Below are 15,000 nucleotides of genomic sequence, written 5' to 3' on the forward strand. Positions count from 1 at the left end.
AAGAATTGAGTTTGGTTTTATTGTTTCAAAATATAATACAGTATTTTTACACTAGTTTTTTTCCCTCGTTTGGTTTATTTGTTTTCTTTCGCTTGCTGTGGAGCCACAGCTAGGCTACTACTGTGGAATCTGTAGCGTTGCATTGTTCTTGGTTTTGTAGGGGTTGGGGGAAAGACAGAAACTGCATTGACACCCCCCCCCCTCTCTCTTTCTCTATATCTCTATATCTCTTCCTCTATCTCTCTCTTTCTCTCTCTCTCTCTGTCTCTACGTCCTGGTCCCTGTAATGTGGCAGCAGGAACAGCTTGGTGCCTGCTCTCAAGCACTGCCCTGCTCCTCTTCTATGCAAACACACCACTGTTCTGTTTGCATAGAAAGGTGGACAAACGTAAAGTCTCAACTCTCTAAAAGTTCCTTCTATTCCTTCTCTATTCCATTCTCTCTATTCATGTGAGTCAGGCCTCCTCACTCGCTCTCCACAAAAACCAGACTCACAGCCACAATCTCTCAAAATCCACCCGGTAACCGTCTCTCTCTCTCTTTTTTTTTCTTTTTTCTTTTGCCTTTTCTCTTTTTCTCTCTTGTATCAACTTCTCTCTCTCTCTCTCTCTCTCTCTCTCTCTGCTCCCTCCCTCACTAACACTCTGATTCCCCCTCTCTCTCTCTCTCTCTCTCTCTCTCTCTCTCTCTCTCTCTCTCTTTCTCTCTCTATGTTTGATGCCGGTGTTGACTTGCTGACTGGCGCTGGGCAGTGGCAGGATGAGTTGCAGGGATATGTATGACATGCTCAGGCACATGTGTCCTCCGCTAGGCCTTGGGAAGAGGTGTCCAGCGCGGGTGGCCTACAAGGTCAGGAAGGGACCCGCCCGACCCTTGTATGCCCACATCAACACCCCCACCTAAAAGGGTGTAATGGGCTTGGGTACGGGGGGTCCGGGTTGGGGGGTGGGGGGGCTGGGCGTAGGGAAGCAACGCTCACCGTGTGGTGTGTAACTTTAGTGTCGTCGTCATTTGGTTTCGTTCTTTCATTCTTTGCCTCTTTCCTATTTTCCTACCTTTCTTTCTTCTGTCTTTCTTTGTGCATTTCTTTCCATGGCGAGTTGGGGAGGGGGGTGGGGGGGGGTCGCTGGTGTGTTGTTGTGACATTGTGTGGTGATGGTGGTGATGTGGGGGTTGGGGTGGGAACGTTAAAAGGTAGCCGGTGAAGCGCTCAGGGGAAGCAGGGTCAGGCCGGCGGGTGGATGGATCCACAGGAGAGGGCGAACAGAGGGACCTTCTCAGCTCGTTTGCACCGTGTACACGGAAGACATTCACCCTCAAGCCACACGTATATGCTTCTTGTAAAAAATAAGGTTGCAGAATATTTACATTATAGTATTACCTCAATTACACGATTACAGTAAATCATTTAGGGGTTCCCAAATGTTTCCATGCAAAGGACCCTCCACATAGCCATAGCTTCTGGCTATGCCACCGCATTGCAAAAGTAAAATAAGACAAAAATATCAATAGACAAGCTATTTTTGAAAATTGTTGAAACGTTTTGAAATAATTTATACTTTCAAGCCACACTTTCAAGTTATAGCGCCACTTTAATGTATGATGACGAAAATCCACAGACACAATGACACACACCCACATTCTCACTGAGGCATGCGTGTGCAGCAGGGCTTGGAAGGTCCACAAGACTTATGTCCTCTGAGTCGCTCCGTCCTGTGGATGAGACATACACACACACACACACACACACACACACACACACACACACGTGCGCGTAGTCATTGTAGGTAACTGATAGGCCTTTGTTAGCGGCTATGTATTTGGAAAACATTTTGTCGTTAAATAAAAGCTTTTTAGTTTTTTCTTCTGCCATTAGCGCTGTAGCTCTGGCCCTACTGTACCAAGCAGCCTTTCTATCTGCAAGTTCAAGCTTTTTCCCTCCCTGTCCATTGGTTCTTCTGTCAATGCAGTTCTACTCTGTTTCCAGCCCCCCTCCTCTCTGCATACTGTCCTGTCCTCCCCCCCCCCCCCACTCATGGCTACATACCTCCTTACCTGCCTTCTGCATGCTCCGGAAACCAAGCCCCAAACACACACACACACATAACACACGCCCTACCATCTTTCATTTTCTGTCACTTATTTCACACAAGCACGCACACACACACATACAGACACACACACACACACACACACACACACACACACACACACACACACACACACACACACACACACACACACACACACACACACGCAAGCGTTATGCATGAAATACACAGTGATGCTACAAAAAAATGGAACATAATTTGCAACACATTGCTGAGGAGCAACAATTTTGTGATTCCATCTAACACACATCGCTGTTATTAAACCTGCACTCTGCTGCCTTTATATGCGTAACATTATGCCCCATCACTGACAGATCGCTGTGAGCCTCAGGGGCAGACGGTCACTCAGCCTGTAGGCACAGGCGATCTCTCCATCGCTAGCCATTGCTGTCCTTCAAAATCTCCCTCCCTCCCCCAAGCAGACCTCGGTCAAGTATTGGGTCCAAATGTTTTCGAGTTATGTTTTCAGTTCACCCTACCTGCACCAACATAAGAGAGTATTACATACAGTGTTAAGTTCACTGCAGAATACTGAGAGTATACAACATAGTTTTTTCCATAATACTTTTGAAATGTGATTGCCTACATTTTCTGCCAGGTTGCATTCTCCCCATGTGGCAACCTACCCAGGTGATTCACCACCTGTACATAGACTAATAAAAACTTCCCAAAACACTTATTTGACCCAGGTATGCTCCCAAGGCTTATTAACACTTATTTTACCCAGATGTGCTCCCAAGGCTTATTAATACTTATTTGACCCAGGTGTGCTCCCAAGGCTCCGCTCTCCCTGTTTCTTCTCTGAGCAGCTTCCCCAGTATCTATCCGCTGCCATCTCTCAGACTCTTTCCTTCCTTCCGTATGCTCTGATATATCTCCCATCCTCCTCACCATCTCTGCAGGCTTCGCCTCATATTTGCTCCTTTATTTCTCACCCTGTTTCTTTTTTTTAACCCCATAGTCAGTCTTCCTAACAGCCTCCCTCCAAGAGTAAAAGTTAAACCCTTAACCTGCACATGCAATGGTTCAATGCATACAACACTCCCCCTACCGACATGTGTTGTTTTGGCCAGTTTCCCTCTCCACCTGAGATAATGCTTGCAGACGTTTCTGTAACTATTGACAACGTTCCAGATGGGGCTCTATTTTGCGTGGTCTTATGACTTAACTTAAGACCTGGAGGGGTGGCCAATGCTGTTTGGCCACTCAAAACAGCCAAATAACATTGGCCACGCCTCCAGGTATCAAGTTAAGTGATAAACTGGTACTTAAAAATAGAGCCTCGTCTCTGTGTTTCTACTGTACCTGGCCTGTTCCTCCACCCTCCATACAGTATGTCGCTACCTTGCCACTGACAGCAGTCCAAACCCTTACCCTTTGACTTTTAAATCCTAACCTCCAAAACTAGCCCACAGAACAATGACCCCCATAACGCCACTGTTTCTCCATCTTGACAGTAGAGGCTTCTGTCAGGAATGCTGTCTTACAAACTTGTGTGGTGGTAGATCTTTCATTCTTCTCTTGTTTTTCCTTTACCTTTAGTCCTTTTTTTGCGCTTGCACATTATAATCTTACAGGTTTTCTTTGTCCAAATTATTTTTCCCCTTTACATCTCAACATCAGAAGTTTTTTTTCTTTTCTGCTTTTATCACATCTATTTTCAGATAGCAAGTTTGCTTAAGTCTCATGTTTTCCTGACAACTATAACCCACCCCAGAGAAACGTACCCCTTTGCCCTCTTACAACACAAACAAGGCTGCCATGGTGGCCATTTTGTTTTTCTCAATGTGCGGAATGATGTTTTCTCTCTCCTATTAACACTATAGGCCTGTGTCCATTTCTCCCAAATTATACATCAGAGAACCCCAGATAGAGCTCACCGCTCTACCATGGTCTACAAAACGTATTCCCCCCAGTATAACATCCACTTAAAAATAAGTCTCAAACTCATTGTTTTACGTCGCCAAGAGGATGCTTTCTGTGTACGGCTGCACAGCTGCTTGTCCTGTGAGGCATATTGCGTGTGCATTGCATGTTGCATGGGGACGGGATTGTCATGGGGGAGGGAAAATGTTATGTTTGGGTTGGGTGGAATGAGAGTGGTTTAGTCGGGTTCAGGGCGGGTCAGCATGGGATGCTGCATGTCTAGGTTGTCGCCGTCCTCTGTCACCTCACACACACACACACACACACAAGCACGCACGCATGCACGCACTAATGGCACTCTGTCAACTATTAGTGTGTGTTGCTTTTATGTGCATCTATTAAACTAACAAGACCTGAGAAAGATAGAACCGATAAACAAAAACGGGAGTGTCCCTCCCACCTTTCTGCAGTCCCTCGGTTTTGGTTTATTGGTTTATCACCTGGGTCTCTGTTGTTGCTGTCTTATTTTACTGTGAACCTCCAAACCAGTGCGGGGAGCTCTGAAGTATCAGGTGGCCGTCTGCTCAGTCCGTCTCTGCTATTTCTTCAATGAAATGCTAATTGTCAGTCAACAAACCTGTGAGAGCTCTCGGTCATCAGGAATTGTTTTGATATTACTGTGAAAAGGAAACAAATGAATGCTTGACTCGAGGGACTTAGCGATATCAAAAATATTATTGTGCCCAGACAAAAATGAACACATTGAGACTCACAGGTTATCTGTGCAGTGTGCATAAAAGAGATTAGAATGAGTTCCATATCTAGTATGTGCAACTTCATCTGCATCTTTACCACTCAAAATCAAGAATGGGTGAATTGACAGACATTTTGGTGTGGTACTGTAGAGTCCCAGACATTGGCTAGTTACGCTGACTGAGGGAGAGACAGACCCACAGTGCCTGCTTGAGATGCTTCAGAGCTCTCCCAGCCTCCTTAAATTACCCCCCGCCCCTACAAAAAGATCCACACCCTTCCCCCGTCTCCTGGAGGTTCCAAACACCTGCCACATTGGCATACTTCCCGCTTTTCTCACCTCCCTCCCTGATTGGCTCTCCCACAGAGACTTCTCCGCATGGACTTGCCTGTCGCCGACGATAACTCGGTCCACTTCAACTCCACCCTCATGGCCCTGATCCGCACGGCGCTGGACATCAAGATCGCCAAGGTTTCAGAAGGTTGGGAACGCCATCTTTTTGTCCTCTCCTTCTTGTTGTCACCTCAGCGTAGCGCTGTCTGTGTCCTTTTGACCCGATGCCTCTCCCAGTCTATCGCCTGATCTATGCGTGAAGATGGACGATCTACAAGCTCACAATGTGCCCCGCGGCGGCACGCTGTGAGCTTGTAGATTGGCTATCTTCGGTGCACGACACCGGCGAGTTTATCTTGAGTACAGCACAAAGCAGCACACAGTGCAGACTGTACGTACAGTAGTGTTTATCTGTCTCAATGCAGCGGTTCCCAAACATTTTAGCTCGTGACCCAAAAGAAAGATTTGATGGTCTCCCCAGGACCCAATCTAGTGAAAATATAGCAGATCTACAGTACAAGCTCACAAGCTTGTAGATCGGCTATTTTCGCTAAGATTTGTTTTATAATTAATGGAATTTCTTAGATTAAAAAGAATATATGTTTATTCCATTATTTGGAAAAATCATTGGGTTCGTTTTTAACTCTAACTTAAGTTTTGCTTCTTTCTTTTTTTCCTCCATAAAAATATGTAATTGTACTGTAAGAAACCAAAAAATGAAGGCATATAATTACTTGCATCCCATAAAGATCTGTCCCGCACAAATGGGTCCCGACCCAGTGTTTGGGAACCAGTGCTCTAGTGTATGTGCTGCTGATAGATGCATCATTTGTAATGTGTTCTTATTGGTTCCAGGTGGAGGCGGGATGACCCTGTCTGTTAGATGGTAGATTTGGACTCGTCTCAGTTGAAAAGCATGTTAAGGAAATTGCTATAGCGTATACAGTAGAGTGGCTATCAGTTATCCATAGCCGAATACGGCACACATTAACTTTAACACTACAACACGACTGTGATGTGATGTGTGTGAAGCTTTAACAAGACCTTTTCTCTGTGTGTGTGTGTGTGTGTGTGTGTGTGTGTGTGTGTGTGTGTGTGTGTGTGTGTGTGTGTGTGTGTACATGTGCGCACGCGTTTGTTTTCTCGTCTGTACAATCCTTCTTGTTTCTCTTTGATGTTGTGAATAAATGTATCAATCTGACTGTGTGGGTGTGTGTGTGACTGGCATGCTTTCCCTTATGTATGCGGATGTACAATTTCTACGTACGTATACTGTGTGTGCGTGCGTGTGTCCATATGTGCACCGTGTGTGTGTGTGTGTGCGTGTGCGTGTGTGTGCGCGTTTATGTCTGTTTCGCATGTGTGCCCAGGTGCCGTGAACGTGGACAAGCACCAGATGGATGCCGAGCTCAGGAAAGAGATGATGGCAATCTGGCCTAATCTCTCTCAAAAGACTTTGGACCTGCTGGTTACGCCGCACAAGTGTAAGTTGCAGGAAGTGCGGGAGGGGAGGGGGGGGAGGGCCCATCGATGGCTGCCCGACCACAACCCCCTCCCCGGGCGCTGTCCCGTGTTGTTACGTGTTCACCGCCACCAGAGGATCGCTTCTCTCAGCCTCTCTCTCTCTCTCTCTCTGTCTGTCTCTCTCACCGCTGCACCCTCTGATACGGCTGACACCACTATGCCCTAAAACCTGCACGCACTACGCATTCACATTGCAGGACTACTAACATACCGTACGAATGAGAAAAATACCCTGTATACGTACATAATGGGGCTTGACACAATTCACAGAATTCACAGTTAAGCCCTGGCTGAGTGGGCAGATGGGACGTCTGGGAATCGGAAGGTTACCGGTTCGACCCTCGGTCTGCTCCGTCTTCTACGTGTCTGTCCCGGAACAACTCTTTTAACCTCTAAAGCTGCATTCACACAGGAGGCCAAGATGTTTCACATGTAGCTTCATTTGCGATGCGAACTTTGCCCGAGATGGAATATAATATTGAGGCAATTTTTTTGCGCTTGCATTGCCGGTCATTCATGCCGGCCAATGCAACATCGTGTCAATTTGCCTCTTTGCATTCATTTTGTAATCTGGCTGCATGAAAAAACATCTTCGCCTAATGTTTGAACAGCACACCTTAACAGCCTGCATCAGAACCATCTGAGCAGCCATCACCTGGGTGAAGCTGTAAAAGCAATTTCCCTCCCCCTCGTTTTTGATGTCCAAATATTACTTGTCCACGTGTGTGTCCTGATCTGACAGGTGATACTTAACTATTAAGTAAGTCTTGCTGAGCCATGAGGCCCATAGGGCAGGAGCCTATCTCCTGTTTCTGTAGCGTGAGGCAGCTTGATGTACAAGTACACCCCCTGGACATGGCGCTATTATGTCGCAGAGACCTACCCCCCATTCCAACACTTGATGCTGAGTGCCAAGCAGGGAGGCACTGGGTCCCATACCAGAGTCTTTGGTATGACCCGGCCGGGGATCGAACCCCGATCTCCCAGTCCCAGGGCGGACACAAGGCCACTGAGCTGGTACTTAGCTATTAATTAACAGTTAATTTATGAATTAACTGTACTGAACGGATTGGCTTTCTTAAACCATTCTGCTAGCAGAGTATATGCATGTGTACACAGCTATAGGTACGCACGTACCCACACAGACTGCAGGCCTGTACTGCATGCAAACACTGACACACTCCCCTACTAACGACTGTACGCTAATACATTCTGTACTATACATTACAGTATTTAAGACATAAAACAAGCACATTCCAGAACCACACTCCATCTACAGTTCACATACACCTACAATCCCAGAACCCTCAAGCCTGAGTTATGCTTAGTTGCATTAGGGTTTTGCGCATCACAAACAGCAGATCTACAAGCTCACACCCAACAGTTCTCTGTCCCTGAGATCAGAGGGTGCCCCACTATAGATCACTTCTCTATAGATGTCTTTTCACTCCAGGTCCAGTCAGCAATGTAGACTATATGTTGCTGGCTGTGCTTTTTGCAGAACGTATAGTGTAGTTTGACACAATGTTAATGACCTTGCTAACAAATGCACGGGTCCCAAAGCACTAGTTGCATAATGGTGTTGCTGCTACTAGTAACTGCAAGAAAGCATGAGATTTGAAGGCTAGCCGCGTTTGAAACCAGAGTTCTGTGCTGCTGCTGCTCACCAGGTCGCTAAATTCACGGTTTGGTAGAATTGGCTGTAGAAGGTACGTATAGATGCGTTTCCGCCCGCCATTTCATGAGCATTTAATCTTGACATTGATGTTACCCCACAATATTAAAAATAAAATATTGCCCAACAATTAATTTCAGACAAGGTCCAGAAGTCAGCTCATAAAAAAGTAGTTTAAAAATTATTTTTAAACTATCAGCGATGGCAAATATTTTCTTTTACAGTTTAACCGTTATATTTGTTCACTTTTTGTATTTTCTCTCATAACCCCTGTGGTCCCATGTACCACCAGGCGTATGCAACACTGTGTTCAGAGGTTGTTTTTGTGTGTCACACACGAGAATGGAAAATGGAAATGGTGTGAATTTAGCACGCTGGTGAGTGGTATGCAGACACAGTTCACAAATGCGCAACACTGTAGCTCAAAGCCTGTGAATGCACCTCTCTTTGAGATGACTCCAGACCATTCCATTGTGAAGACATGACTTGGATTTCATAAGGGAAACCTAATTTTAACAGCATCATTTTCAGAGTGTCAATATTATAGGCATCCTGGCATTTATATTATTTGGCATTTGTGCTTCAAAACCCAAAATGGTTTTGAAGCTATTTAATAGCTTCAAAGCCAAGTTGGCTTTTGTTTAGTTAGTGTTATTAATTTGTACATCAACCAGAATATATCTACACAATGAATGGCTTTTGGTCATGGGAATGAAGTTAAATTTTTTGTTCAGTAAAAAAAGAGAAAAGGAAAACAAATTGAATGTAATATACAAAGTCTGACTGTTGGTGAAAAGACCACTGCCTTGTTGTTTGTGTATTTGTGTGAGAGTGGAGTGCGTGCAAGTGTGTCTCTGTGTTTTTGTGTGCGAGTGTGTGTGTGTATGTGTGTGCGTGCGTGATTGTGTGCGTGTGTGTGTGTGTGTGTGTGTGTGTGTGTGTGTGTGTGTGTTTGTGTATATGTGTGTGTATGCATGCCTTTCCCCCTTCTCTCCCATTGCTATCGCTCAGGGTTCATACCGACGGGTCTAATCTTGCAGGGTAACTTGTCATTCTCTCAGCAGCCACAGACCTGACGGTTGGGAAAATCTATGCCGCCATGATGATCATGGAATACTACCGTCAGAGCAAGATCAAGCGTTCACAGGCACTGCGCGACGAGCAGGTACACCCCCTCTCCCCCACCCCTCCACCCCCGGTAGAGACCAGGTACACCCCCTCTCCCCCACCCCTCCACCCCCGTTAGAGACCACGTACACCCCCTCTCCCCCACCCCTCCACCCCCGGTAGAGACCACGTACACCCCCTCTCCCCCACCCCTCCACCCCCGATAGAGAGCAGGTACAGGTACCCTTGTTTCAATCAGAGTTTCGGAAACACTGGGTCATGTTGCAACCATTTGTATGGGTCGTGAGTAAATATAAATAAATGGAAGAGCCCTGAAAAGTGTTTGTGCCAAGTTTGGTGCGGATTGGCGCAACAGTCTACCAGTGACCCCCAGGGGGCCCTAATTTGGCCCCTGGGAGCCAAATTATCTGAATAGTGTTTGTGCCACGTTTGGTGCAGATTAGATTAGAGCAATGGTGCAATGGTCCCCATGGGGGCCACACATGACTCATGGTGGGAGTATTGTCATGGCAGACCCCTGAACAGTGTTTGTGTTTATCTTTTACCCATATTTTGAGTTTTGAGCTGAAAGGTTTAGGAACCACTGGTCTAAACTACGTAGACGTTAACCGTCATCTCTCCACAGTCCACACCAATATTTAATGCTCACGCCATGGCAAGTACATGTCATGGATAGGAGTGCCATCTGCTGGGCAAACGTTACTGTGTGGCTGTGTGCCTTCCATTGAACAAGAAACAGTAGTTCGCAATAACTCAAAATGTTGACATTAAACATTGCACTAGGTTTATTTTCTCATGCTGCACCATACGAGTGAGCAGTGAAAATGATGATATTCTGTAATTTACTCGTTTATTTGATGCATTTTAATTGTTAAGTGAATTTCCATGGCTCTTCCTCCTGTGAACCTTCATAAGGGTTCTTTATCTGAGCTCATCCCCACCACCTGTCCTACCCTCGGACTGCTGCCCCAGGACTGTTAGCGTAGCATTGCACTGCACTGTAATCCTTGTTGCTTATACTGTATGAATCCCTGCATCTTGTTATTTGTATTCGTACCACATAAAAGGCAATAACTTCACAGAACATGTTTAATTTAAATGTTTCATCCATGAAAATGTTTGGCTGCTTTGAACGCTTCGTCTCCTCGATCCTCTCTTTTCTTCTCTCCTCTGACCTCTGACCTCTAAGCATTTCACTCTCACTTCATTCACAATTCTCTCCACTCAGGGAATACTCACTGACATAATGAGCCCATAATTCCCTCATTGGCATTCAACCTCCTTGACTTAGTTTATTATCTTCTTGTAACCATATCATTAGGTCATGGATTATGATAATTCTTCATGTGATATTGAATACATTGGTTGGCATTGTGGGTCAACATATCTCTCCAAAGCATTACATAGAATCAGTTATTTTACTGATGATAATATATTATCCTACTCAGTTGTTCGTTGTTGATTATTGTGTTAGCAGTTGACTTGACGTCGACTGCAACCAACGATAAGACACTTCCTTTAATAGAGTTTAGTCTGGTCAAAAAAGCATACATTTAATTCTACACAACAGAACATGTATGGACATACTGTATATAAAATACTAGTTATTTCTTTCCGTTGGAAAGAAGACCGATAGATGTTGTGAAGGCTGTCGGAAAATAGTCCGCCTCCCACACAGAACTCCATATAGAAATAAAGGGACACAGAGGAACAGATACAGAAATCTCCATAATATTGGCATAAAATGGACACAGACAGATGGGTGGAACGGGTACTCTGACACGGGTACAACAGGTGTTGGATCTCTAACTTAAATTGTTACCGACTCGTCCGGGTACCAGTCTAGTATTGTAAAAGTATGTTATCCTTTGAGCCTGACACATCACCTTTGCAACGTTTCCATGTCACAAAACACTCGCCTAAAAGTCGCCTATACCTTCTGAAAGCAAATGTGAACCTTCAGCCAACCAACTCCACCTTTTATTTTCTGCTATGCCATGACACAATCCAACATCATGTCTCACTTGCACACCTGTCCTCTGCACGTCCTGTCTTCCTCACCTACCTGTTTCCTCGTCCAAATGTGTAATTGTGTTTTCTATTGTTTACTTCAGCTCAAACCCCTCGTGGCCGCAAAATGAACTAAAATCAAAGGGAAACAAGTGGATGTGCACACTGTAGCTCCTGTTACATTTTTTATATATATATATATATATAAATAAATTGTATATTATAAATTATAGACTGTGCAGGCCACCTTAATGCCGCCGGCGTGTAGACAATAACGCAATCAAAGTGACCATAGAGATTAAAGGTGGCTTAATGTATACCAAACTGCAAACTGGGGGCTCCTTGAAAGTAATTAAAATATTTGAGAACCACTTGTTTACCTCCTACTGATCATGTAGATGATGTGATATTCAAAAACACTTCCCAGGCAGGTGCCGTTAGAGAAGAGTGTGCTGAACATGACAGCGCTGCATGAATGAAGGAACGGGTGTGCAGCTTGGAAGAATTGCTTGTTTCAGAGTTTTGACAAATGGTTTGAGTGCGAATGCAGCAGATGACCGCCAACTTATTACCCATCCACTTTTAAACGTACAACATCCGATGGTAACGGATGAACGTGGAAGCACATTTGTGGCTGTGTCTTTTTAAAGTGGATGACTAATAACTCCATGTCACAATGTGGCATTTTGAATTTGTCTTGTTGCATCATGCATTTCTCCTACTTTATGTTCTCTTCTACAGGACTGTTGACTGCTGCCATGAAGTGATTTATCCCTCCATTTTGTCCCCCTCATATCCCCTCCTTTTCTTTTTAATAACTGTGACTCTGCCCCAGCCAGTATCCTCCTTTTTCTTTCCATTTCTTTAATATATTTAGTTGAGTCCTTACCCTTTTCTCCCATGATTGGTTAGTTTAAAAGCTTGTTGAATTGTGTAATGCTATGATTCCAGCCTTTTGTTGGACTGCTCTATGTTTGCTAACTGCCATGCTACCTCATCCCATCTAACAACCTCAAGGCCTAACCTGGCAGAGAAAACATTTTTTTTGCCATTTTAAGTTTCGGCAAAACCAAAGCCTTGTGAGGCGCGGCCGAGCGCTGCCTGCGATGGCCAAACAGACTCAGCACCATTCGTGTTTAGTGGTGCAGTTAATCGAACTAATCAATTGACTCGATTATAAAACTAGTAAATAGATAATTTAATAAAATAAGCGATTAATGATCATTGGATATGGAAATAATAGGTTTTACAGCATGTATTTTCGATTCCGAAAATTCAACATAATGTGGTTTGCCGAAACACAATGCCAACATTTTTCTCTGCCAAACAGGCTACAAACCGCTACCGGTTTTGGAGTCACATTTGCTGCTAGCGTACAGTATTTAGCATCTCAGACTTTGAGAGGGCTGATCTCAAATAATGATTAAACGCCTCCGCCAGTAGATTCAAAGTGACTATACTAATACTATAGGCAAATGCTTTGACTCCAGACCCCAACGATCCCATCCCATCCATTCACATATCCACAATTTATGGACAGCTTCCCAAACAGCAGAAACTCAGAGTCTCAGAATGCCACGTGCTGTCTCGATCAGACACCATCACCTGTTGTCAACGGGGTTGTCAACGTCTCCGGAGATGTGCCCTCTCTCTCTCTCTCTCTCTCTCTCTCTCTCTCTCTCTCTCTCTCTCTCTATTCATGCCTTTCCCCTCCTCCTCTTCCTCCTCTCTCCCTTCACTGGATGGCATGCACTTCAGAGGCCGAGTCCTCGCCTCCGCCGGCCTCCCAAAGCCCCCTGATCCCCCTCTACCTTTCCTGCTCTTCCCCCCGCCTTTTGCCTGTTAGTGTGCCTGATAGCTGGCACGGGCCATGTTGTATATCTTACACAGAATCGAACGCCATTACTGTTTCAGCGCGTGGAGCCACCGTCCCCCACCCAGGACGGGGGTCCGGGACTGAACAATGCCCTCCCTCCACCCGAGAACGCTGACCCTGTCAACACCCTGTAAGTAACTCTTTCTTTAATTTCTTTCTTTCTTTCTTTCTTTCTTCCTTCCCTTCCTCTTTCCCATCCATCCTTCTCCTCTTCTTGCCTTACATCCTTCCTTCCTTCCCTCCATCCACCCTCGTTCTCAGCGAGACCCCCCCGACCCCCCCCATGGAGATTGTGGGAGGGGTCCACCTCCTGTCGGTCCACACAGACAGACAGCAGCAGAGATGATACATATGCTTGTGTGTTTGCTTAGCCTATAGGGGGAATGTGCAACCGCACACGTGTGAGTGCTTGATGCTTCTTTGTGTGTGTGTGTGTGTGTGTGTGTGTGTGTGTGTGTGTGTGTGTGTGTGTGTGCGTGTGCGTGTGCGTGTGTCCGCCATAGGCCAGTGGAGGGCGGAATCCCGGAGAGCCATTCCTGGGTGACTGCACGGGCTCAGGAGATGACCCAGAAGACAGGCAGCTGGAGCCCCGAAGGTCACCCTGAGGATGGCCAGGAGAGCATGACGAACTCACAGGTAGCAAGAGTAGTAGCACACACACACACACACACACACACACACACACACACACACACACACACACCATATTCATCATCTTCATCCGTATAAGAGCCATTACACAGGACATAATCAACTGCAGCGATCAAACCTTTGGGTACAGTGATAACACACGTAAATCTCAATACTGCCGTTTGGCTTTAGTCTAAAGCCCTAACCACACCAGAGGGTCGCCATGCAACTCCTTGTTGTTGCAAGACAGGCCCTGCCTTCAGTCTTAAAGTCCTAAAGTTCCCAAATATAATCCTTTAAAATAATTAAAAATAAATAAATAATAATAATAATAATAATTTAATAAGAATAAATCATTTTCGAACATGGATGAACACGCCCACTTCTAGTATAAACACCTTCCCATGATTATTGTCCACCATGACATCAGGTGTGTTAGATACAGTGTTACTAAACTCATCCACATCGTTGCATTTCTTAAAGGGACTCTCTTTAACATGAAATGCTGTTTTGCTTTCATGTTATTGTAGCTAAATCCCCTACCTACCTACCCAACCACAAGCCCACCCTCCCACCCAAAATGTGCTGTTGACAGCATTCATTTGCATGGCAAAAGCAGCTATACGATCCTCGTGAGGCAATTCAGAATCTATAAGCTTGTAGATTAGCAATTCTTTGCTAAATGCTCTAGATTATGGACGCTCGGGTTCATGTCCCTAATCCTTTGGTTCATTGGTTCCTGGTCTACAACCCATTGGCAGACAGGTCAGTTCAGAGCTAACCTCGCCCCATCCTACCCTCTATCTATCTATCTATCTATCTATCTATCTATCTATCTATCTATCTATCTATCTATCTATCTATCTATCTATCTATCTATCTATCTATCTATCTATCTATCTATCTATCTATCTACCTACCTACCTACCTGGTTCCACATACCAGCTTCAGCAGCACTTTACCAGCCTGTGACTTACCTGGAAATAATTAAATAAAAAATCAAACCTTCCACTCATCCATTCACAACACCACCAAACTAATAAAGGACAAGGTCAAGTTAGCATGCAGTTGCATACTGCACACGCATACTGTA

General features: G+C 45.1%; 1 protein-coding gene across 1 annotated transcript in view; it reads left to right on the forward strand.

The window, feature by feature from the left end:
• The window catches only part of cacna1aa (calcium channel, voltage-dependent, P/Q type, alpha 1A subunit, a), a gene marked incomplete at its 5' end in the record, with an annotated part of 124,316 nt that overhangs the window by 98,662 nt on the left and 10,654 nt on the right, over positions 1-15,000 (forward strand). Inside the window, 5 exons of the mRNA XM_080775022.1 lie at positions 5,098-5,212; positions 6,435-6,548; positions 9,325-9,428; positions 13,292-13,407; positions 13,781-13,913. Of these exons, the coding sequence (XP_080631148.1) occupies positions 5,098-5,212; positions 6,435-6,548; positions 9,325-9,428; positions 13,292-13,407; positions 13,781-13,913 (582 nt within the window). The remainder of the gene's footprint in view (positions 1-5,097; positions 5,213-6,434; positions 6,549-9,324; positions 9,429-13,291; positions 13,408-13,780; positions 13,914-15,000) is intronic.

The sequence above is a fragment of the Protomyctophum bolini genome, assembly GCF_963924005.1.
Source record: "Protomyctophum bolini genome assembly, chromosome: 11".
NCBI lineage: Eukaryota > Metazoa > Chordata > Actinopteri > Myctophiformes > Myctophidae > Protomyctophum > Protomyctophum bolini.